This window comes from Trichinella spiralis, assembly GCF_000181795.1.
Source record: "Trichinella spiralis strain ISS 195 chromosome Unknown Scfld6, whole genome shotgun sequence".
Lineage (NCBI taxonomy): Eukaryota > Metazoa > Nematoda > Enoplea > Trichinellida > Trichinellidae > Trichinella > Trichinella spiralis.
Window position 1 is genome coordinate 1,698,514 of NW_003526945.1, and position 22,590 is coordinate 1,721,103.

Consider the following 22,590-nt stretch of genomic DNA (forward strand, 5'->3'; position numbering starts at 1 on the left):
GTGTGAAATGATCTTTTGTTGTTGCCATGCTTTTTTCATCACCGATCTTGCACTTCACTACACACTATATATGATTATTGTTCGTTATTTTATTTTGGTCGTGCGAAAAAGAAATTGTATTTCATCTCAGGGTGATGGACATGGTTGTGTGCGATGATGTTTGGTCATCATTATCTCTGTTGTTCTCCATATCACTTTTGTTGTAGTTCTTTTCTTCCCAATAATGTCTGTGGTATATGATAATAATAATAAGAAGAAGAAGAATAAGAATATATTCAGCATGGCATTTTGATGAAATGAAATAAACAACAACGGAAATTTTCATCATTTGCATAATATAAACAAGAACGAATCGCGCACACAATGGACAAAAAGACAACAGCACAGTTGTGGTGGTGATTGATGAGAAAAAATCGATAGAAACAAGAAGAAGCATCGTTGAACTCGGCGTCAGTAGTCAGTCAGAAAGTCTGCTGAAAAATCAATTCAGAAAGAAGTGACGAACTACTACTTACTACTACACAACGTGTGTATGGTGTAAAGAGCAGTGGATTATGTACGGTTGAAGGAGGTCGCAAAACAATAAAGGAACCTCTTAAAGCAAAATGTTATATACATAATGAATGATGTTTAATAGCTTTCAAACGGTTGCTTCAAGCTCGGCATCATTTTATTTCAATGGCACTTCCACATCCAATGAATCCGCACCATCACAAGTGAACGTCGGTGAATTCTTCGGCTGGGTTCCACTGATCGCATCTCCCGGCTCCAAACTATAATTTATTTTCAATGTTATACAATTTGGAGAAAAAGAAAAAAAATACGAAGCACGAACGTGGATTTTTTAGTCATGTCAACCACATTTTGCAACCTAGCTGTGCTTCCTTCATCTCTGTTTTTGTAAAATCCTTGAGGACTTGTTCTCGAAGTCTGACTCTTTTTCAACGGTCCATGATTGCCACCGAACAAGAAGCTTCTGCAGAAAATGAAAAACTGATTAAACGAAATAATAATAAAAGCTTTTTGCAAGTCATCCCACCTCCATCCGAGCTTTTTGGAACCTTGCTGCTGGGCAGCGGCCAGCATGCTACGATATATTTCTGATCGTGCAAATCTCGGATATGAATCTTTGCTCATCAGAATGAAAATGTGCTCTTCAGCTTGGGAAAAACAATAACGCAACGGCACAGTTTGATCTTTCAAAGCTTTGGTCACCGTTTCCAACGTCTGCGAGTCGACGTTAACTTGACACGGGGCACCGGCGACCAAAAATTCACTTCAAACGTACAACGAAAATAAGATATCCGGCCAATTGAAAAGAACAAATTTAAAACAGTAACAATACTTACTTGTATATGGCAGCAACTTTGGCGTTGACTTCAGACGACGGACTGTATTTCAGGTCTTGAACAGCCAGCCAAAATCGTATATTCTCTTGGGAAAATTCCGACTCTAGAAATGTTTCCAACACTTGGCGACCAATTGGATCTTTGATCAATTCGTGTATGGAAAATCCCCATCTGCGTACTCGTCTTTCCGTGGGTACTTCAACACTAGAAGAGAACGTGCAAAAGCAGTTATTGATAATAAAACGGAACATATATTAAAGGAAAATTCCAATTTATACTTGTTGGCATTCAACTGCCAAAGTGTCGGATCGTCAACTATCCAAGGATTTCCAGGATCCCGTGGCGGTGTCAACATTGGATCATAATTGCTGAATTGATCGCACCAAGAAACAAGACTGAAAAAAAGTTATTTTTCACACAAAGCAATAAGCTGCAAAGCAAAGCATACAAGATGATGGTCCAGTGCAATGATGAAGATGAAAAGTGAAATAGACAACAACATCTGTAAATACTTACGTTTCCAATGACTTTGGCGATTTCAACCAAGGTTTCGTTTTCAATATTTGTTTCAAGCGTTCAATCTGAACACACTGAACAGTTTTAAGAAATTGAAAACAATCAACTGAATAATTTCTCACATCTCGTTGGTAATCTTTTATGCATTTCTTTTTAATCCTCTTCTCCAACTTTCCATAACTCTCTTCAATGCAACATACAGTACCCGGCTAAATAAATTGTTGAAAACACGAGTAGTAAGCAACAAGCGAGCAGAGAAAAGCGAACTTCTACCGGCGGACGATGTATACGCCAGTACGCTTTTTCTTGACTATCGAACACTACCTTTTCGGATTTTTTCTTCTCTTTGAAAAGTCTAATAACAATTTTCAAAAATAATGTTCTTACAACTGACTGCAGTTTAAAAAAGGCAATATTCAGAATATTCAGAATACTTCAACTGCATCTCAGCTTGCGACTGTACAAAATCCCACATGTGACCAAGCAGTTCTCTCAATTTTTGATAAGATTCCTATAAAAAATTTCAAACACTACTACTGATCACTGTTTGAACATATACGATATGTTGAAATTAAACAACGAACGGCTTCGTATTCAACCAGACCATGCTTTTCTTCGTTTCTCAAAAGACGCTTGCTGAGAAAAATTGCTAAAATAAATAATAAATTCATAATTGTATACACAAACATATGAACATTTACCATATTCAATACTGTCCGGTTGCATGTTACTCGAAGGCCAAAAATATGGTATCTGAAAAGGTAAAGTCATCAGCAGAATTCCAAATTCATTTTCTATAAGACAAATACTTGAAGTCTGTATAGACAATTGTCTTCTTTAACTGGCGCGCTAGCATCAAAAACAGAGAACAGATAACCAAATGCGGAAAGTTGATTAGCCAAATGCAAAGCTTCAGCTAAGAAAACAAAACACCATGCCAACAACATCAAACCATTTCAAAGAGTGAAGCTCACCTTGGTCAACTTCTTCCAGATTTGTCATCAACCACTCGATCAATTCACTACCTGAAACATAATTAAACTGTAAAATGCGTCGGTTTTTTATTCATAATCAAGCACATCTGCAATATAATAAAAAATTTTTTTAAAAGGCAATTTCACTCTAATTAACACGTTGAGAGAGAATTATAATGCTTATGACATGAGTTATTTTGGAAAATTGAAGATCTGATTAACATTCTAGATTGCAAATATTCCAGAATTTTATCATTGCACAAACAGTCAATAATTTAATTTCAATCAAAAAATAAAATCATAGCCAGCTGGTGCAGCGAACGAAAAATCAATCGCGCAACATCCAATTTAACGATTTACATGCTTCAAATATCATCAAAGTAAGACCATTCCTCGGCGCTGCACACAACTAGCCATATTGATCAATAGTGAACTTTCAACTAGCTTCTCTGATGCCGCAAAGATGCTGATTCTTGATATCATCATGTTTGATTAATTCTCACAAACAGACAAATCCACATGGAAAATCTGCTTGATAATGACAAAAAATTGCACTTGCTTATTATAAAAAATCGAAAACTGAATGCTCAATACTCAACTGCAAAACTTTTACATTTCAGCATTGGTCGGAAATTTTGCCATCAAAACAAACCAATATTTCATCACACATTTTCCCTTATTCATAGTTTACAATAAATAAATCACAACCATTTGTTTTGTGAAATGGAAAACCGTTCAACAGAAATTATTCATTTACTACATGAACCTATGAAATTCCTATTGAAAAAAAACAGTAAAAAGAGTACATGCAAATGTTAAATAAACAGGTTGCAAGAAGATGCATATGTTGCTCAAAGAAATTTCTGATTATGCTTTCGCATTCAAACATATACTAAACAACATGCACTACAGTGAAAAGTATTAAAAGGACCAAAAATATGCCGATAAAATTTATAAATTAGAAATCAAATTAAATATTACAAATAAAAACATAAATGAAATTATACTAACCAGTAAAAGAAGATGGAACTGACGTACGAAAATACTTTTGACCTTTAATTGGAAGCCCTGAATCTGGTTTCATCATCTGGATGCACAGCTCGTCCATCTAAAAAAGAAACTCAACTTTGAAAAGTTTTCAAAAAACTGTACAAATAAATGGATTATTTACCTTCCGAAACATTGGAAATGAACTCATTATTGCCAATAATTGGATTTCAGTAATCAATTGATGCAACTGCTCCAAATGCAAAACTAAAGAAAAGCATCGTTTATACGTCCACGACTGCCATGCATTCAGACTCTGATGTTTATTTTTAATACAGTATGACAACTATGAAAGCATCAATTTTATAAGCTAAGATGTTTGGGAATATTATAATACTTAGGTAAAAATATAACAAACATTGGTCTTATTAAGTAAGAAACTGCCATCCAATATCATAAAATACAACTGTAATCAAACATCGTCATTCGTATCGTTGCTTTTGTAACGGAATATTTAAAATTCATAATTGTTTTAAAAATTAATCTAAATAAAAATTTATATTTTATCTTAAAAATTATGAATGTTCTTCTTCAAGCAGCTCATTTCGTTAATGTAAAATTGCGTCATGCGATGTCTGTTTTCAAAAATATCAAATAAAACTAAAAATAAATTAACAATTTTAATTTATTTTGTGTTTTTTAAAATGATAAAAATAATTCAATGTTTTTATAATCCACACATGCTCTGTCATAAAATAGTAATTTTAGTCTTACTGTAAAAAAATAACACGCACCAAATTCTTCTAATATAAAACGTTTGACTTATTACGAATTTTTAAATTTTACTTTTATGTAAATTTATGCAAGAAACATGCAGTATTGTGAAAATTTTTATCATAACAAAGAAGTAGGCTACAGTTGGTAAATATGATTTTCATGTTTACCGCCTTGTCGGATAAAATAGTTCATTTTGTGCTTCTGCCAGCTGTACTTTATCAACTCCAGATTGTCATATATTTTACTTGATTAAATTACGTTTTCAATTCTGTTATTTTTATCAAAACTTCATCATAACCTGTGAAGTCATTTCTCTCATACTGTACATTGTCGCGTGGAAAAAGCCTTGTGACAGTGGTTTGTGTTGAAAAATGAAATTTACATGTCGGGGAGGCTCAGTTGAAATTGAAATTAGACTGCTTAATTAGGTCAGGTTTACTTGATTTCACCTTATTATTCCCCCTCTATTCGTCTTCTAGAAACGAAACCAAAGAATTGTCGAATTCTTTGACTCGTTTCCCCTGCCCAGAAAATATGGTGTCACAAAATTTTAATTTTTTCTTTAAATATTTTATTCATGTCTATTTCAGATATTGAATTTTATTTTCAATTTTTAGTTTCTCTGGAAAATCATTATGCTAGCTGCCAAAAGAATACGACGTCGAACTCGTCGAGTAGCTTTTGCCGTTCCACGTTTGTTTTTTTTCGTTTTCATTTTCATTTTACGTTCACGCTCATATTTTAATTTTTTCAGGGTGGGAAGTTCGCAACTTCCTGTGTGGAGAGTATGCGTTAAATGAAGAACATCCCATCTTCAATTGTTTTGGCGAAATGGTGAAGAAGTAAATTTCGACTTCCGGCTCGTGTTTATTTAAATTTACAGATGTTTTTTAAAAATATTTTTAATATTTTAAGGTTGTTGTGTGACGGTAATGGTGATGTTGAAGAGATGGACAATATGATGCGCACTGTGCCAATGTTTGACATGACATTTACCGGCGTGGATGATTTGTTGCGTAAAGAGACGTTAGAAAATCTTGTGAAAAAATTTCTAGCGGAAATGAACAAGTTGTTTCACGTGGAACCGGAAGGAGGAGATCAGTTAACAAAAGCCAGCATTGAGCAATTTCGAAAACAGACTCGAGATATGTTGACGCGTTTGATCGACATTATGTTATTGTGAGTTGAAGTTTAGCAATGACAGAATGATCTGTTTGTTTTTTATCATTTTTTAAAATCTGTTTTAGTTACCCGTCGCAGAATTTTATTACAAATGATTTACATCCTGCCAAGTTAATTATGCAGAAAATTACAACTATACTGCACAAGATTGGTTGCATGCATCAACCGCCCATCAGTTCCATGCTGGGCAATCAATTGGATGAGGTAGAGTTGAAGAAAAAACATTACATTTCTGTATATATATATATATATATATATGTATATATTGTTGCCGATTGAACAATGTCTTATAGGATATGAAAAGTTATGTCGTGCACACATTTTTGGAAATCTGGTGGTTGTTGTTGTGCTTGACTTACGCAATATCGACCAAATATCCGGAAGAAGATCGCGTTCATTCGCTCCGACTGAATTCAATTGTCAGTGGGATGAAATCGTTTCACGGCGAAGTCAAGTTCCTCTACTTGTTCGGCTTGACCATGTTTGCGGAAAATGTGAGAAATTGCATCCGTGTTGTGAAATTGTTCGACTTTGATTTGATTTCAGTATGACCGATTTGAGACGATCGTGCTGGCACCGTGCGCCTGCGTCGAACAAATGTGGCTATTGTTGGACATTATTTCTAACTGGAGTTCTTTGACATTTTTCGAATGGTTGGAGTCGAACAGATCGCCGGTGAAATTCTTTTCACGAATTTTAGACCGAGACAGTAGAAACATGATAATTTACATGCAACGCCAAAGTATTCTTTTGTACATTTGGTTGATGTCGAAGTTTCAATACGGTTTGCTTATAGCGACGGGTTTGCGTTTGACATTTCCTCAACTTCAGCTCTCTTTACAATACACGAACGCGTATCCGACATTGTGCTGGTCATTTGTATATGGCATTCTTACTTTGCTTGCGAAACATTCCCGACCCCTGGATGGAAGTCGAAGCACCATTTGGGCACTTTTGAATTCGACAGCGTTGAAAAATGTCTACACCGAATTGGGCGAACGCGACATGGACGAAGTCGACACGTATTTGCGTCGATACTTGATCCTTTTGTGCAATCAGTTTTCTTGCTACGACAGTGTGGGCATTTTCTTTTGGGATATTTTCAAAAAATTGTTGCCCATTATCAAAGTGAATTTGGAAAGCTACACTGGAGTAGCTTCTTGTTTCGAGGCTGGCTTGAAATGGTCGCACAAGATTCAAGAACTTATCGACCAGCCGATGATTGCTTTGGAACGTAAATTTGTGGGAATGGTCGACCGATTTATCGCCGTTTTTATTCTGCACCTCAAAGCGCCAAACGGTAAATTTCCAAATATGCAAAAGAATGCAAAATGGGTGGGGGGATTTCTTTTCTTCTTCTTTTTCTGACCTTTTTCGTGATGTTTTCCAGTTATTTTAGGTGATCCGTATCGCGCCAAATTCAAATCACGCATGCTGAGTCTTATGCAAAGTCGATCGCCAGTTATCAAAGAAGAAGTTAGTGTGATATTTCTCTTGTCGAATCTGTTTTCCCATTATTGCGCCATGAGCTGCGACTGCGACTTGGTCGACAAGTGGTTGTTGGAAGGGCTGAATCCGTCGGATGCGTGGCTGATCGACCCCGAACGGTTGAAACATTTCTGGATCGCTGCAATGTTGCACATGAAGCTGAGACGCGGAAATACTGACCATTGTGGCTGTGAAGCACTTTGTGAAATGTTATACGCTTCTATTCACTGCGTCATCAATCGATATCTGTGCACCACGTCGGCGGAGCAGCGGGCAGACTTGTGGAGACGGATAGTTGTGTACTTTGAAGCGTTGAGCTTGTTTTTCGACAATCCGATTTATGATTGTGAAAAAGAGGACTTATTGTTTGTTAAGATCAACTTCGAACAGCTTGTTCAAGAGGCCAAAAAACACAAAAATTTGGTCGAATCCGACGTACGATCTATTTTAGTGCTGCTTCAGCGGGCCTACAGTTCCATCAAGGTGTGGCCGACGTTGAATCGAAATCGAATGCTGCCCTACGAGATCACGTCGAGCAAGGCGTTGTTGGTGACCTGTCGCGATTACAACAACTGCCCAGGTCTGGGCGCGGCCTGGTACGCTTACATGGTCTTTTCCAGTAGTTATACCAGCGTCCAAGATACGGAAATTGTCCTGACATCGCTGGTCTCCAGATTTGTCACCATGATGCCTTGCGTGACGGAGATTATTGACCTGATGAATCCCCTGTTGAACAACGACCGACTGGTTTGTACCGCTCTGCCGGTGCGGCTTATGATGAGCCAGCGAATAATGCTCATATTATTCTTCCAATGCTGGCTGTTCGGTCAGAAGTTCCAAGTGCCTACACGGGTCGAAGCACACGTGCTGGCCTTGTTCAACAGCCGTATGGATTTGGGCATAGTGGCCGAGGACCTCGTCGATCCGGGGCGCGTGTCCAAACGCGCCATAGACCGAGTTCAGCGCTTCATTGAGGAACTGCCTTACGACAAGCGGATGGAAGTAAGATCATGGCTATTGCAATGGGCGGTGCCATCATCGCACGCGGCCATGAGGCGACTAGCCATTATGCTATGCCAATCGGATTGGTTTAACGAGTCGTTGTTGAAAACGTTGATTACCGGCCTTTGCTATCTGTTGGAACGTGCTGCTTCGTTGCTGTTGACCCGGGATTTGCGCGGCAATGGGACAGTTAATTATTTGTACGTCTATTTTCTCGACTTCGACGCCAGCTACGGAGGCCCACTGCGCAGGCAATATCCAGATCTGTTGGAAAAATTGGAAAGTGCCCTCCTGCTCGGCTTGGTTCGCGGCAGTTTGGAAGTTGACATTGGCATGATCAATGCAGTGACCGAACTAGTGATGAAAATTTTCTTCCGACCGGACATTATTAATAATAAACGTATGCGACCGGAGAACGTTTACATCATAATGAACATGGTTATGGTAATTTGTTTGTTTGTTTGTTTGTTTGTTTGCGATTATATTGCTTACGCTTGTTTATTTTGTTTTAGTATGTCAAGAAACATATGAGTGAACGAAAATATCAAATTGTTCGCAATTTGTTGTTCACGGAGCTCATGAAGCGAACTGTTCAAGGTCGACAAATCACATCCTCTGATGTTGTCGAGGAAAGTGGTCCAGAAAATACAGAATCCCAGTTGATCATGGTCAAGCAAACGGCAAAGCTTTTCTTCGATATTATGAACTTTGACAGTGAAATATCTTTTCTGTTCAAAACCGACTACTTCAAATGGTGTTGTTCATGTTACATCGCATTTTATCCGAAAGTTGTCGACGAACTGAATTATACAATTCAACTTAGTTTGAGCCTGCTCATCAATGCTGAAAATGATGAAATGGAATCCCTGATTAACGTTTTGACAGGGGTTTTTTTTCTTTTGCACTTGTTTTTCTTTTCTGCTGCTCTGCATTGCTTTTTCATTCTTACTGTTTCAGGTGTTGTTCAGTTTTTCCAACACGAACCAAAGCCGCGTGAAGCCGTTTTTCAAATTCATTTTGGAAAAATTGCCCCACGACTTTGCCGTAGAAGCAGCGAACGTAATTACCAGAATGGTTTTCAAGAATGGGCAATCTACTGAACAACTGCACGTCTTTAAGTAATGTTGAATAAAATTAATTATTGTTATTAAATTTTGAAAAGAAAAATTATGTTTTTTTTTCTGACTGTTTCGTGTTCAATTTTTAGACAGTTGATGTGCGAATTGGTCGAACCAGATAAAGAAACAGATGAAGAAAGACGTGATGATCAAGTGGAAAATTAGTCATTAGATCATGTAGTGTGATTGGGGTAATATGCGTTATTTGGTAATTTTTATAATACAATGCGAAATGTCCATTCTACACAAAACCATGATTAAAATTTTTTGGAGAACAAAACTTGATTTACACTGGTTGTTACGTTGTTGCAAATGGACAGACGAATGAAACGATGATTTTCTTTTTATTTCGATACTCCTCACAACAGCAACGATCACTGCTTATTCAAACGAATAAAAAAATTCAATTAATTCAAACAAAAAAAACATTTTTAATTTTTAAAACTGACCAATATATGTTGTACACGTGCGAAATATTTGAACTAACGAAACTTTTATTAAACCTTGAACATCATTAATTTCTAATACCGTACTTTACTAATTGCGATATCGATGGAACTGATTTTCTTTTTCATTCAATTTAACATATTCAACAATTGAAATTTATCCATGACGAATGACAGTAATATTAAACTATTTCTAATAATTTCTGTCCATTCGTTGATTGTTTCGTAATGCAATATTAATTGATGCAACTGTGAAGGAAACTTTTTTACTTTTTTATTAATATTAATCATCGATTTTGTACGTTTTAATTTCAATTCAAAAATCTGTCTATTAATATATTATTTTTAAATTGGCAAGTAGATTTCTTGTTTAAAAGATCAAAACCATTATATATTCCTAATGAAGTACTTTAAAGTAATATGCATACATACATATAAATTTTTTTTTAATTTGAAGTGATCGTTTTTAACTTTTTACGTTCATAATGTACAATTGTTAGAAGAGCTTTTCATATGATAAAATATTTTCAACATGATATTATTTGAAATTCAATCTAGTGCAATATAATTTTCATTGTACACTGTTATGGAAAATGAATATTTCTTTTTATCTTTTGTAATTTCTTTGCATGTGGTATTTTGCACTTGCAGTTGCGTTTGTAAGAATGAATTTTCAATTCAAAAAAAGGCAGACAGTATTGCAAAATTTTAGTTTGTCCATTTCACAATATCAATTTAAATTTCAATTTTTATAATAATTTTCAAATTTAAAATTTTTTAGAATGCCCGTGTGAAAATTTTGATTTCCTCTGATACTGATGCTCGACTATATTCACCTGATTGCCGGTTTGGCTGGTGGTTTTGTTAGTACACTTGTTGTCCATCCATTAGATCTTTTGAAAATTCGACATGCGGGTATGGAAAATGCAACAGATAAAAGCTTTTTTTTTATTTTAAAATTTTCCTCATTTTATGCGTGTAAAATTATTGTATTGAATATTAAACAAGCCAGTTGAAACAGATGCAGTGATTATCGTTTAACAATAGGCAACTTGCCTTGTTAATTGATAATTAATTTTTATGTTAAATGAAAAGAAAATTAGTTCATATTGTTAAGTAATTAATTTCACTTTCAATTTAATTCAGTTTTATTTCATCATGATTTTTGTGTTTTGAAAATTTATTTCTCATTTCAGTTAACGAAAAATATTCCGGGCTGCGCCCTGCTCTGAACAATTATTTGCATTCTGCTTGTTCGATTTTCAGAGAACGATCTTTTATTGGCTTCTACCAAGGAATCACGCCAAATTTAATTGGATCAACGCTTGCATGGGGCTTGTACTTTGCACAGTAAGTAATTTTGTGATTGACACATTTTTACACTTTGATATAGGAAAAAACGGAACATTTAATCTGCTAATTATTGAATAACGCTAGTTTGTAACGTTTCAATTGAAAATGACACAAATTAGCATTTTTCACTAGCGACTTTTATTTTGTTGCTTTTCCAGTCTTCATTTCTTTATTTGATCTAATATATAAATTGGCATTCACAAGTAGCAGCTCCTGTAAATTGGAACTATAAAACAGTTTAAAAAATTAAAAACAAAAAGAGTGCATCATTGTCAACTTTTGACGAAAATGCTTCGAAAAATAAGCTTATATAATATATATATATATATCTATATATATATTTCAGGGGTTGTTTTTGATTTTTTGTTTTTTCACTGGAAACAAAGAAGCAAGTTTTCAGTATTTAATAAGATTAGAAAAAATTTTTTTGTAACTACGAATGTTATTATAATGTAGGTAGTTCTTTTGTTTCTGATTATCGAATATTTATTAATTTGTATTGGTTTAGTCAAATGTTGTAGGAATTTTCAAAAAGCAGTTATTTTTTGAAAATTGGATTCTCTTGCTATTTTTTAATCTTATATTACATTATTTTATTTTTAGATTAAATATTTAGCTGAATTATTTGATTAATTTTTTCTGATTTAGATATAACTGGTTTAAAGATTTTCTACGTCAGTGGTTTCAACTAGAAAACTTGTCAGCTTGGCACGCGCTTATTGCTGGAATCTACGCTGGTAAGACAAATTTATATATAATAAATAAGTTTAAATAAAGATAAATAAATATGTATTATCTTGTATATGGATTCAAATTTATAAATTATCGTAATGAAATGTTATTGACTGACGTTGTTTTTTGATGATTCAATTATTTATTTCATATATATTGATGATTTGTATATTTTCGATATTTTTGTGTAAAGTGAAGTGTACAAATAATTTCATCTAGTTGAAATCACAGTTTGGTGGTTTATTTTAGGAAATGTTACACTGTTGCTTACAAATCCAGTATGGGTTGCAAAAACACGACTCTGCTTGCAATATGAAAATCAACCAAAACAATACCGAGGTATGATTGATGTACTGGTAAAGCTTTATCGGATGGATGGAATCCGTGGGTTGTATAAAGTGAGCGTATTTTGCACTCTTTTATCATCATTATTATTATTTTGTTTGTTTTTTTAATACAGGGCTATTTGCCTGGTATTGTTGGTACATCACACGGAGCTATACAGTTTATGGCTTATGATGAACTGAAGAAGCATTTTGGCAGCCACGAACCCGTATACATTTTCATTTTTGCATTTTGTGTTTTGAAAATTTTTATTATCACCGAACAGTAGTATGAATAAATGTTTGAAAAGCATTTTTCATTACCGTTGCTTGTTACTTCTGTTGAGTCAGCAGTACTTTTTTAAATATAAATTTTTTTCTTTTTAGAAAGCTAGTGAACATTTAACATTTGCTGTTCTTTCGAAATCATTTGCCGTGCTAAGTACTTATCCATACCAAGTGATCCGAGCTCGTCTTCAAGACCAACATTTAAAATACAACGGTATTATGGATGCTGTTAGCAGAACATGGAGGTGGTTGCAGTGCAGTATTTTTTTCGTTTCAACCGATAATATATTATTATTATTATTATTGTTATTTTTGAATTTAATTTCAGGCGCGAATGGTTGTATGGATTTTACAAGGGCCTTTTGCCAAGTTTGCTGAGGGTTACACCGGCTACATGCATCACGTTTCTCATTTATGAAGAAGTGTCGAAATATTTGACTGCATTGCAAACTGAACGAACTTTAACTGAAAAATTTTGAACAAAGTTTGCTTTGTTGCATATATATCCGGTATAAAATGTATATTTTGATTTATAGTTGCCACATGTTGGATTTTAACAAAATTTAGCCGTTGATTGCACGTCATCGTTCGTGCGTGCACAAAGTGAAAATATTGATCGATGATTTTTTTTCTCAATTTTCTTTGTAGTATTTAATTTTAAAATTTTTAGCTTAAATTTATTGGAAATTGCCTGATTTGTTTATTTGTTTGTTTGTTTGTTTGGATTTTGTTTTTAAATAGTCGAGTGGGTTGGCCATTCAAAAATGGTGAATTTGTAGTAAAAGTAAAAGGTTCTCATGTAGTATCTTTTTTTTTTCTTTTTCAGCATTAAAATCGTCTCGCTCAAAGTTTCGAAGCAGGTTATTTATTTAGAAGCGGTGTGCAAGAAAGTTGTTTTTCTGTTCTTGTCATCATTAAAAAAATACGAACAGTGAAAGCATAAAAAAGTAAAAAATCAAGCACACTATTTTATGTTTTGTTATTTATTTATTTATTTTTATAAAAATTTTAATGCATTTTTACAAAGTGGTATTTTTTTATATTGTCGGTTGAGAGTGAAACAAAAGATGCAACGGCGACAGCACCATCAATTCTTCTTGCCAAACCATCCCATTAAGCGTTGGATGTGATGTTCTCCATTGAATAGACTAGGTGATATGTTTTGTTGTTTTTCGATTTTATTTGTTTGTCATTTTTTTGCATTCAACTGCAATTGTGATGATGATGCGGTGATGCTTTTGACAGATGAATACAGTCTGATGAACTTACAGTTGAATAGAAATACATTTTGACAGTGTAGTTGACTTATCAGTTCCGCTCCGAATGTTGCTCACAGTTGATCGCATCTGCATATTGACTGACCAATGCAAATCCGTACTCATTATTTAGGGGGCTGTTTCGAGATACTACTCTTTTGTCGCTTCGTTCAGCACCTCGGTTCAACTTTGTCGCTCCATTTTTGTATTTGCTTTTTGAAAATTAATTTGCTCGCTTGCTTGTTCACCAACTATCAACCTTGACTGGAGAATTACTGTATGTTCTGGGATTGAAAAGCGTGAAGTAGAAATTTTGCCCACGCCCTTGGGAGAATGTCTGTCTTCTTTTGTGCGTATTGCAAAATTAGCAAATGTCAAATTATGAGTTTAGACTAAACTTGGTCATATGAAGTGAGCATTTGTGTCGTTTTAATTAGTCTGTTCTAATTAAACTGGCATTTTAATCTATAACGTGCTGTGCTGCTTACGAATAAGAACACTTCACCGCAAATTTGTTGCAATTCTTCTCTTTCTCTTGGATCAAAAGTCCGACAGGTAACCAATCTTACTTTAACCGCATACCATCATTATTTCTCTTCACTTCTCCAATCTTGTTGTTGATTGCTTTTTTTGGTTGTCAAAAAATTTGCATGCAGTTTAAATTTAAATTTATTTTCACAAATTTCAAACGCTTCTTCACAGTCAACTTTTTACAATATTCCACATTTTTGAGAGGCAATTGATAATGCTAACAGGATTCTGTTTCAGAAAATAGAAATTCAATTTTCATTTTCACCTATACAAATTGTGCAGGTTGATAGTTCCGTTGCGATGTTCATGCTGTCAGTTGTGCTCTTCGGAACGTTGGTCAATTATGGAATGGCGTCCAACGTTGGCCGTGGCAATTGGATTCCAGTGTATCCGTTGATACCAATCGGTGAAAAGGAACCAGAGTTTACCCAAAGACCCCGCCCAGCTGCTGCTTCGACCGCACCGCCGGCTAGAACGGAGGCGGTCGTTTCGGACGTGAAAATTGCCGACGTGGGACGTGAATACCGGCGGCACACGTCGCAGGATCCGTTTTATGCCGACATACCTGATCAAGAAATCGACTACATTCCCACATCCGGCGCCGAATCATCGTGCAAACGGCACGAGCACTGTTACGAGAAGCGAGAACCGTCCGAGTGGTGCATCTTACAAGCTGGCATAAAATACACGTGAGTATTGTTCAAAATTAACAATTTGCACAATCGATTTATCTACTACATTGCACGCGACACACGACAGTAGTTGTTTTTGAGCACATTTTTTATTGGCAAGAATTAATTAAGAATTCGATTGAGCAATTTTATTAACATTAACATATTGACTACTTTAACTTGTATTATTTGGACGAATTTTTTCTCTCTTTTCTGCATCAGCGATTTCAAAAAAAACTGTCTCAACATACAATAATTAAAACAACTTTCATTAATATACTATAAAAAAATATGTGAAATTAATCATTGTTGTTGTTGTTGTTGTTGTTGTGTATTATGGAAGTTTCGCTTGTTTTTCGAGTTCCGCCTATTTTAGCACTCGTGGTTGTTTTTGCGATAAAGTGTTCGGTGCGTGCGTGATTGACCGTTCAGTGAATGGGAAATATGAATGGACTTTTTGTTCGGAGAAGAAAAATAATCCATGCAATTTATTATAAAGGAAAACAAAAGCCACATTGTTCAAATTTTTCTTCATAAAATATCATACACTGAATTCATTATTATTATTATTATTATTATTAATTTATTCCTTTAATAACCTCCTACACTACAAGTCGCACTGATTCATTTATAGTTAAGAAAGAAAAAAGAATTATCCAATTTTTGTTTCGTGCTTCTGCCGAAACTTTACTTTTAAATTGTTGTTGAAAATGAAATTACAAATTTATGAGATTTAATTTGACATATTGTCACTGCTTTTGTTCATACAGAATACCTTTTTTTTCGAATATTGTCGCTGGTATTATTTATTTTGTTTAGAAACGTCATTCTGCATTACTTCTTACATTTCTGATTACAGTCACTTCCTCAAATAAGCAGGTAAGTACGGTTTCATGTAAATTTGTATAGATCTTCAAAAACTCGTCTTTGTAATTACTTTCTCTTTAGGTAATGTCATGAAATCTGAACGAAATAACTTGAAAAACAGTTCAGCCAGTTTTGTCCTCCCTACGGCGGGATACTTGAATGCATGGTACAGTAATAATACAACTTTGGTACAAAATTATACAGTACTGTTGTTTTTGCATTATCGGATCAGTGGCATATTTCAACAATCCTGAAGAACATGCTTGTTACTGCTTTTTCAAGGCCGTTCTTCAGGGTGCGTGGTGCCATTATTTACTTCAAATTTGTCCATTTTGCATGATCCATTATTTTAACATTTTTTGTAAATTTTCATAGACTTATTGCAACTGCAGTTAGAACAAACGTGGCGGTTAGTGAACAATTAACATCGTTCATTTTTGCTCTGCGGCTATCTTTTTATAGCGTCAATTCTTACTGCGAAAAGGGCAGAGTTTTAAATTTTACAATGAAACTCGTAACTGCTGCGAAAAGTAAATCAATTTGGTTTTTATTTTACATTATTTTTCATTGCATTGTTTGATTGATAAATTTTTCAGCTGATCAGATTTGTATGGCAGGAATTTATTTTGGAAACTTGTTAGCATCTGAAATGAACAAGAGTATGATAAATGATCGCATCGAAGGCAGTTTACAGAGCAGCTGACGTCTCAGATGGTGGTATCTGTGACAAAGTGGCAAAGATTTTGACTGGTACTGATGAAGCGGCCAGTATTCTAGGTTTGAGCACAGCTAACGGAAAGATGTGAGTTTCCAACAGTACGCTTATAAAAGGTGCATGAAGTCAAGTATCGACACCTGTATCTGAATGAATGTTTTTCCAAAAATGATCCCCGGCAGCTTGTCTGACCGTTGGCGTCTTGAATAGATACAAGATGGATTGTAGCAGAATGGCAGCGAGGAACGCTAGTCTGGAAGCTGGTGTAAAGAAAGTTGATATAGAGTAGATGGATTGTCTTTGTCTAAAGAAGCATATGAGAAAGAAAGAAAAATAAGCAAGCATCGCCTCTGTAATGTGCTGGCAGTTGTTTTTATCGATTTTTTGTTATCTTTTCTTGCAAAAATGATTTCAAATACGTAAACAGAAACTGTGGAAAATATGGGAGAGAAAAAGAAACAGACTGACTTCGACGCTGGATTCTTCAGCTAAACTAAGCATAAATTATGTCCATTATCCTCCTACAGAATGACAGCAAAGCAGGTTTGACATAATTCAGAATGTTATGGAACAGCCACTAGAATTTATTTTTACAAAGAACAACTTGAACGGAGTAGAATGCCCAGAGGCGCAGGAAATGCACATGAAATGAAGATGGATTGTGCTTACTGAGTTGCATGTTGCAATTCCAGTGACAATGATGTTGAACAATAGACAAGTCAGAGAGCAGAGCTTGTGAAGGTTTGTCGAAAATCACATACAATCACATGAGGCGAAAGTTTTACCAAAGAAAAGAGATGTTGGAATCAGTACAGTCAGTAGTCATTTCTGAATAAAACGGCATCATTTTAAATGAACAGAAATATGTTGTGTAGGAAAATTGCACAGACAACGATTGCACATTGAAGTTTTATACTATTGAAATGAGAGATCAGTAGTAGAAGCAGTGCATTTGAAAAAAATTAAAGCGGTGTGTTGAAGAAGTTCAGTGGGTCTGTGGAGCGTTGCCAGAGGAAACTCACAAGGAGTAAATTACGTTCGTATACTTAATAATGAAATATGTTGTATATTTTTATGCACGAGGTTAATGAAGTAATTCAAAATGAAAACAAGAGACTTGTTGAGTGAAATTTTAATTTTCGTGCAAATTCAATATTTCATGAGAAACAAACATCATACGGAAGTCGGTCACATGCGCATTATTTTTCGTCACCTTTAAATTTCACTGCTTAACATTTGCGTTATCTTTTTCACTTGCTTTTTCACCTACTGTTTTCACAGTTGGACCAGGTCTTTCAAATTTTTTGAACTCCTCAGATTTTACTAATCTGTTAGCCAACCGGACCAATGTCATAAATGAAGTAGTTCGCCAGAACTGCTGCAGTGCTTCTCGTATACGAAGGTCGTACATCCCGTTGAGGAACTGCAATGTCGATAGGCTCTCCTTCAACTTCCGGTTTGTACGTCGAAAATTGAACTTCATAAACGTTTTTATCCGTCCAGCATATGCGTACATCGACTCCTTTTCACCCTGCTCTATGTCACAGAGCAACAGTTGTAAGTCGCCATCAGCATTGATGCGAAAAGTTTCCTTCAAAAACGTCATTAACTTTTTTATTTCTGTTTCTGAACTGATATCAAAAACAATCAAAACATCTTTTATGTGAATCGGTAATGCATTCCATAACAGTACGCGTTGCATTTCACTTGGAATGTTTTCTGATTTAAAGTACTTTTCGACTTCGTTCATCCAGTCTTTTATATTCTGGAAATTCTTTATTTTCGGCAAAGATTCATGACTATAATTTGAAGATGACAACAATACTGAATTATCGATGGCTAATGTCCTGAAGAAGGGCGTCAGTAAATCTGGAATATTATCATTATCATCCTCCTTGCAAAATTTGCTGAGCTAGAAAAAGAAATTTATTTCAAATGTGAAAATTTCAAAAAAAGTTTACATAAACCTACCACAGCCATGTGAAAAATGACAACTTGCTTCGAGCGGACGATCGCACTAGTGAAATTCGCACATTAATGAAAAGCATGCTTGAAGGGTAAGTAGGACACAATTGAAGAAACGATTTTCAGGTAAATATTTTTTAACCAAATGCCAAATTAAATAATTCACATGCAAATAAAATAAAAGGAAAAGTTTTTAATCATTTTTTTATGTATAAATTTTTTTCATTAAAAATTGTAAATGTAAATAGCATTTTTTGATAGTTCTTTAATTTTAATGTGACGTGAAATAAATTTTTGAATGTCTTAAAATATGAAAAACGTTTAGAGTTCATTAATGTTTCAAAATGCCATTACTATTATAAATAAGTGATATCCTGTACTTATTCGAAGTTAAATATTACACTTGCGTTCAGTTTACTGTCTTTTGTTATTCCTTTAATTTTATTTTGATTGTGAGGAAAATTTTTAATTTATATATTATTTCAAAATTATTGTTTTTTAAATTAAAATGTAACGCCTATCTATACAGTGACAGGCATTCAAATGTATTCTTAACGCGGAAGTTGAGATACTGTAATTGATTGAGTATGTTGGAATATTGATTTTAATTCGATTCACATAAGCACTATTCCAGCAGGACAGTGTGTGTTTCTTAAGATCTTTAAACTTGTGTAATACGACGCATCTGTGTAAGCTGTTTAAACAGCTTCTAAATGAATTCTTTGCGCTTTTTTAAAAGGCATTGATTGCATAATGTAGATCACGCATCACACAGCAGTACTATGGCTCGTTGCACTATCGCATAATTATTCAAATGTTTCTATGATTGTCTATTTTCTGACGCTAATTGAGACTGTCTAATTTTAATTCTGAAGAATTATAATTTATAATACTTTTTTGACCTCTTAAAATAGAAATTTAAATAAATCAATACATTTTATTTTTCTTTAACGCATGAAATGCAGTTTGCAGGTGCTGGATTTTTCTTGTTTTAGATCATTGTTGCACACTAGCATTGCGAGTTTTGAAAATGGATGTCGAAAAATTAAAGAGAAGCTTTTTTATAGCAGAAAAAGAAAGGTAACTAATTTCAATTGATTGGCTTTATTTTAAATCACACCAAGTAGAATAATAAATAAATAGTAAATAAAATAAAATAAAATAAAACTGAACTGAACTTGCAGCATGATGAACAACACATTGGGAAAATAGATTTGAAGAGTTAAATTCTTACAATATATGAAACGTTAAATATAAATTGTCATTAAGTAATTAATTATCACTGAGTTTCAGTTTAGCCCGGTTGACCATTTCCATGAACTGCATCCGGAAATCAGCGTTTTCAAATATCGCAGCAAAAGTGCCTTCGATACTTCTATTATTCAATCAGTGGTATTTCTGCATTGCCACATGAAAGCGTTGTTCATCAGGGATGACGGACGCATGTTCAACTGACTGGTAACACCATGATTCAGAACAATTTTTTGTGATTTCTCCTCACTCATGAAAATTATGTATGTGCCGGTTCGTTTGTTAAATAACAATTTCAAAGCACCAGTACCGATTTCTTCATATGATTTTTTGTCTTCTGTTATCAAACTATATTTATAACAACTATATTCACAGATGAAATTTACTTCTTGTTCATCACTGGGCACTTCCATCATCTCCAACAACTGTTCTTCCGCAATCATTTGTGACTTTATAACTTCAAATTCACCCACCTACTTCTTGGTTTTTGTACTCTTTTGAAATAGTTGAAGAAAGGCAGGATTTTGCTTGCTGTTCAGAACAGACTTCTGTGTTCTTTTCTGCTTGTTTCTGACGTTGGAAACTGCTTGCCCCTGTTGGAAAATTAGCCCAAAGCTGAAGTTTGCTATCTGATTCCTTTTCATCTCTCTTTATGATCTTTTGCTCCGCAACAGATTTACTGTTTGAAACCGTTTCTGAGCCGTTAATGGCGGACACTTGCATTTTAGAAGTTGTTGAATCGTAAAATTCCTGACTTTTCAAGTTCTCATATTTCGAAATTAGAGCATCTTTAGTTTTTAAAGTTCCTGCTGGAATACAAATTTTCTCTACTGCGTAGTTTTCATTGTTCAAACGCATTGTTTCAACATTTCCATCAAATTGCGAAGCACATCGAGAAATAATACCTGATTCAATTATCGAGTATAACCTTTTAGTGGTATCCTGAACATTCTGAACATTAACATTTAGATCTTTATTCTGCTGCTAAAATTCAATATTTTGCAAACTGAAACTGCGCAGAAATTCTGAAAACTGTAACATATTTACCGTTATGATTTTTAGCTGTTCTAAAATCATATCTTCTTTATCATACTTTGCTTCACACTCAGGAACTGAATGTTGCTCGTTATTCATTTCAGTTTTAACACACGTCGACTAAACGAATATTCTATGTATCTTTTTGTTTATAGAGATCGTATTCATTTTAATTTCTGAAAATATGAATGACATTATTTTATCTGTTAAAAACTGTCATCATTTTCATGGAGCAATATGAAATACCTGTATTGAATAGAATTTAAAATGAAGAAGCAGTTCATATTACTTCAAGTGAACTTGAAATATGACATAAAACCATATAACAATTAAATTGAATTACACGTGAAATAAAATGCATTACGGAATAAAAAATGATTATGAGTAAATTTTTCAAAATGAAGCCTCTCATGCTAGGCTACACTTAAGTGTTTTGTTTACCTGTATTTATATATAACTCTTATTATTTATAACTACTGAATATAATTGTTATATTAAAATAAGCACATTCACCAAACACAAGAAGGGTCGTAAAATGCTAGAAATGTAAGCATGAAATCGTAGTTGCATGCGTGTAAAGAAATGACAGTAATAACTAATTTACAGTATGTAAAAGCATTATTATGAGTAATCCACAAAATTTGTAAAGATCTGAGAATTTGAAATCTTATGATACTGAAAGTTATAAAAATTTTTAATGTCCTTAAACATCTATAATTAGCTAAAACACGCATGAATTAATTCAATTTAATATTTTTTAGTTATGTGATGATGTGGCGTTTATCTGCAACAATTCTACAGTAAAATAGAAAATTCAAGTTTTAAATCAAACCTAATTCGTCACCTTACGCAAAAAATTCCATTCAAACACAAAATTTTTTGTTTTTCTGCTTTAATAATTCGAAATAAAAAAATATCAAAGTCATCAATAGGATTAAAACTGTATTACTCAAAAAGAATTCTCTTTTAAAATCTTGAAATGCGAATTGTTTCTCTGACATTTGTTTGTAATGGCTAAAATGAAAATTGCAATTTTTTAAGAATAAGAAAGAAGCATTTTTCAAAACGTTTTAAGTCTCAGTTTATCATCGAATAATGATTAAGGTGTGAGATCTAGCGGGCACAAATAATATTGCATTTCAATCCTTTAACTCAGCCAATAGCTGCAAAAAATTATCAAAATAATAATTGGCAAGAATGTTCATTTTAAACAGTTGAAATGGTGAAATATTATTTAATAAAAACGCTTAACTATATATTAAAGATTAGGATTTATTTGATAACGATTCATTAAAATTTCAAATTAATTGGAGAATGTAAAAATCACAGCAATATCACCAGCAATGACATCACTGTTGATTGCAACAGCTTAACCAGTTTTGACCTACTTAAACGTCAAACATGACTGTTGCTTTTCTTTTGCTACTAGCTATTTTAAATTAAAACACTCTTAATACCATTACTGATAGCTGCTAAAGAGATTGTGCGCTGTGATTGACAGCATTTTCAGCACTTTCAGTCAACATTTTCTGTTAGTCTGACCTAGGACTTTTCTATGATTTCGTTTAATTTTAATGCTTTAATATTTTTAATTATCTTGTTGTCTTTTTAATCTTTTATTGTCTTTTGCGTTATTTTTTACCAATGCGCGTTATTTTTTCTTGTGCAGCGTCACATTTTCTAGTGTACATCTATTGGCTATCTTAATTGCATTGCTATTGGCTTCTGCGGCATATGCCAACCAGATTAAGCGACGCACGTTGC

At 34.1% G+C, this 22,590-nt stretch overlaps 5 protein-coding genes across 5 annotated transcripts; 2 read left to right on the forward strand and 3 right to left on the reverse strand.

Moving 5' to 3' along the window:
* Positions 1–670: 670 nt before the first annotated feature.
* On the reverse strand, positions 671–4,283 carry Tsp_08067 (regulator of G-protein signaling 9). Its single transcript, XM_003373422.1, has 16 exons — positions 4,245–4,283; positions 4,011–4,142; positions 3,886–3,947; positions 3,227–3,311; positions 2,840–2,906; positions 2,675–2,781; positions 2,567–2,618; positions 2,450–2,514; positions 2,300–2,376; positions 2,097–2,220; positions 1,866–1,939; positions 1,628–1,744; positions 1,350–1,553; positions 1,040–1,276; positions 836–976; positions 671–773 (listed from the first exon to the last, which is right to left on the reverse strand). The coding sequence occupies exons 1-16, from the start codon at positions 4,281–4,283 to the stop codon at positions 671–673; spliced, it is 1,686 nt and encodes a 561-aa protein (XP_003373470.1).
* A 1,269-nt stretch (positions 4,284–5,552) lies between these two features.
* On the forward strand, positions 5,553–12,537 carry Tsp_08068 (conserved hypothetical protein). Its single transcript, XM_003373423.1, has 10 exons — positions 5,553–5,782; positions 5,851–5,989; positions 6,079–6,279; positions 6,332–7,085; positions 7,176–8,719; positions 8,788–9,334; positions 11,036–11,189; positions 11,841–11,929; positions 12,174–12,322; positions 12,385–12,537. The coding sequence occupies exons 1-10, from the start codon at positions 5,553–5,555 to the stop codon at positions 12,535–12,537; spliced, it is 3,960 nt and encodes a 1,319-aa protein (XP_003373471.1).
* A 2,085-nt stretch (positions 12,538–14,622) lies between these two features.
* Tsp_08069 (chromadorea ALT protein) lies at positions 14,623–16,563 on the forward strand. The gene is made up of 3 exons (XM_003373424.1): positions 14,623–15,011; positions 16,236–16,390; positions 16,457–16,563. Exons 1-3 carry the CDS (start codon positions 14,623–14,625, stop codon positions 16,561–16,563), a joined length of 651 nt encoding a protein of 216 aa, XP_003373472.1.
* Positions 16,564–17,797: 1,234 nt separating this feature from the next.
* On the reverse strand, positions 17,798–18,555 carry Tsp_08070 (conserved hypothetical protein). Its single transcript, XM_003373425.1, has 2 exons — positions 18,547–18,555; positions 17,798–18,487 (listed from the first exon to the last, which is right to left on the reverse strand). The coding sequence occupies exons 1-2, from the start codon at positions 18,553–18,555 to the stop codon at positions 17,798–17,800; spliced, it is 699 nt and encodes a 232-aa protein (XP_003373473.1).
* Positions 18,556–19,922: 1,367 nt separating this feature from the next.
* On the reverse strand, positions 19,923–20,925 carry Tsp_08071 (putative Ran-specific GTPase-activating protein). The gene is made up of 3 exons (XM_003373426.1): positions 20,839–20,925; positions 20,265–20,742; positions 19,923–20,128 (listed from the first exon to the last, which is right to left on the reverse strand). Exons 1-3 carry the CDS (start codon positions 20,923–20,925, stop codon positions 19,923–19,925), a joined length of 771 nt encoding a protein of 256 aa, XP_003373474.1.
* Between the last annotated feature and the right edge of the window lie 1,665 nt (positions 20,926–22,590).

Bases quoted from the DNA above. Each gene is read 5' to 3' on its own strand.
- Tsp_08067 (XM_003373422.1), bottom strand. From the start codon at position 4,283: ATGATATTGGATGGCAGTTTCTTACTTAATAAGACCAAT. The intron at 4,143-4,244 runs GTTTGTTATATT...AATAAACATCAG, and splicing joins TCTTACTTAATAAGACCAAT to AGTCTGAATGCATGGCAGTC. The intron at 2,221-2,299 runs GTATTCTGAATA...AATTGTTATTAG, and splicing joins CAAGCTGAGATGCAGTTGAA to ACTTTTCAAAGAGAAGAAAA.
- Tsp_08068 (XM_003373423.1), top strand. From the start codon at position 5,553: ATGGACAATATGATGCGCACTGTGCCAATGTTTGACATGACATTTACC. The intron at 5,990-6,078 runs GTAGAGTTGAAG...AATGTCTTATAG, and splicing joins TGGGCAATCAATTGGATGAG to GATATGAAAAGTTATGTCGT. The intron at 11,190-11,840 runs GTAAGTAATTTT...TTTCTGATTTAG, and splicing joins TGGGGCTTGTACTTTGCACA to ATATAACTGGTTTAAAGATT.
- Tsp_08069 (XM_003373424.1), top strand. From the start codon at position 14,623: ATGTTCATGCTGTCAGTTGTGCTCTTCGGAACGTTGGTCAATTATGGA. The intron at 15,012-16,235 runs GTGAGTATTGTT...AAATTTTCATAG, and splicing joins CAAGCTGGCATAAAATACAC to ACTTATTGCAACTGCAGTTA. The intron at 16,391-16,456 runs GTAAATCAATTT...TAAATTTTTCAG, and splicing joins ACTCGTAACTGCTGCGAAAA to CTGATCAGATTTGTATGGCA.
- Tsp_08071 (XM_003373426.1), bottom strand. From the start codon at position 20,925: ATGAATAACGAGCAACATTCAGTTCCTGAGTGTGAAGCAAAGTATGAT. The intron at 20,743-20,838 runs GTAAATATGTTA...GTTAATGTTCAG, and splicing joins AACAGCTAAAAATCATAACG to AATGTTCAGGATACCACTAA. The intron at 20,129-20,264 runs GTGGGTGAATTT...GTTTGATAACAG, and splicing joins GTACAAAAACCAAGAAGTAG to AAGACAAAAAATCATATGAA.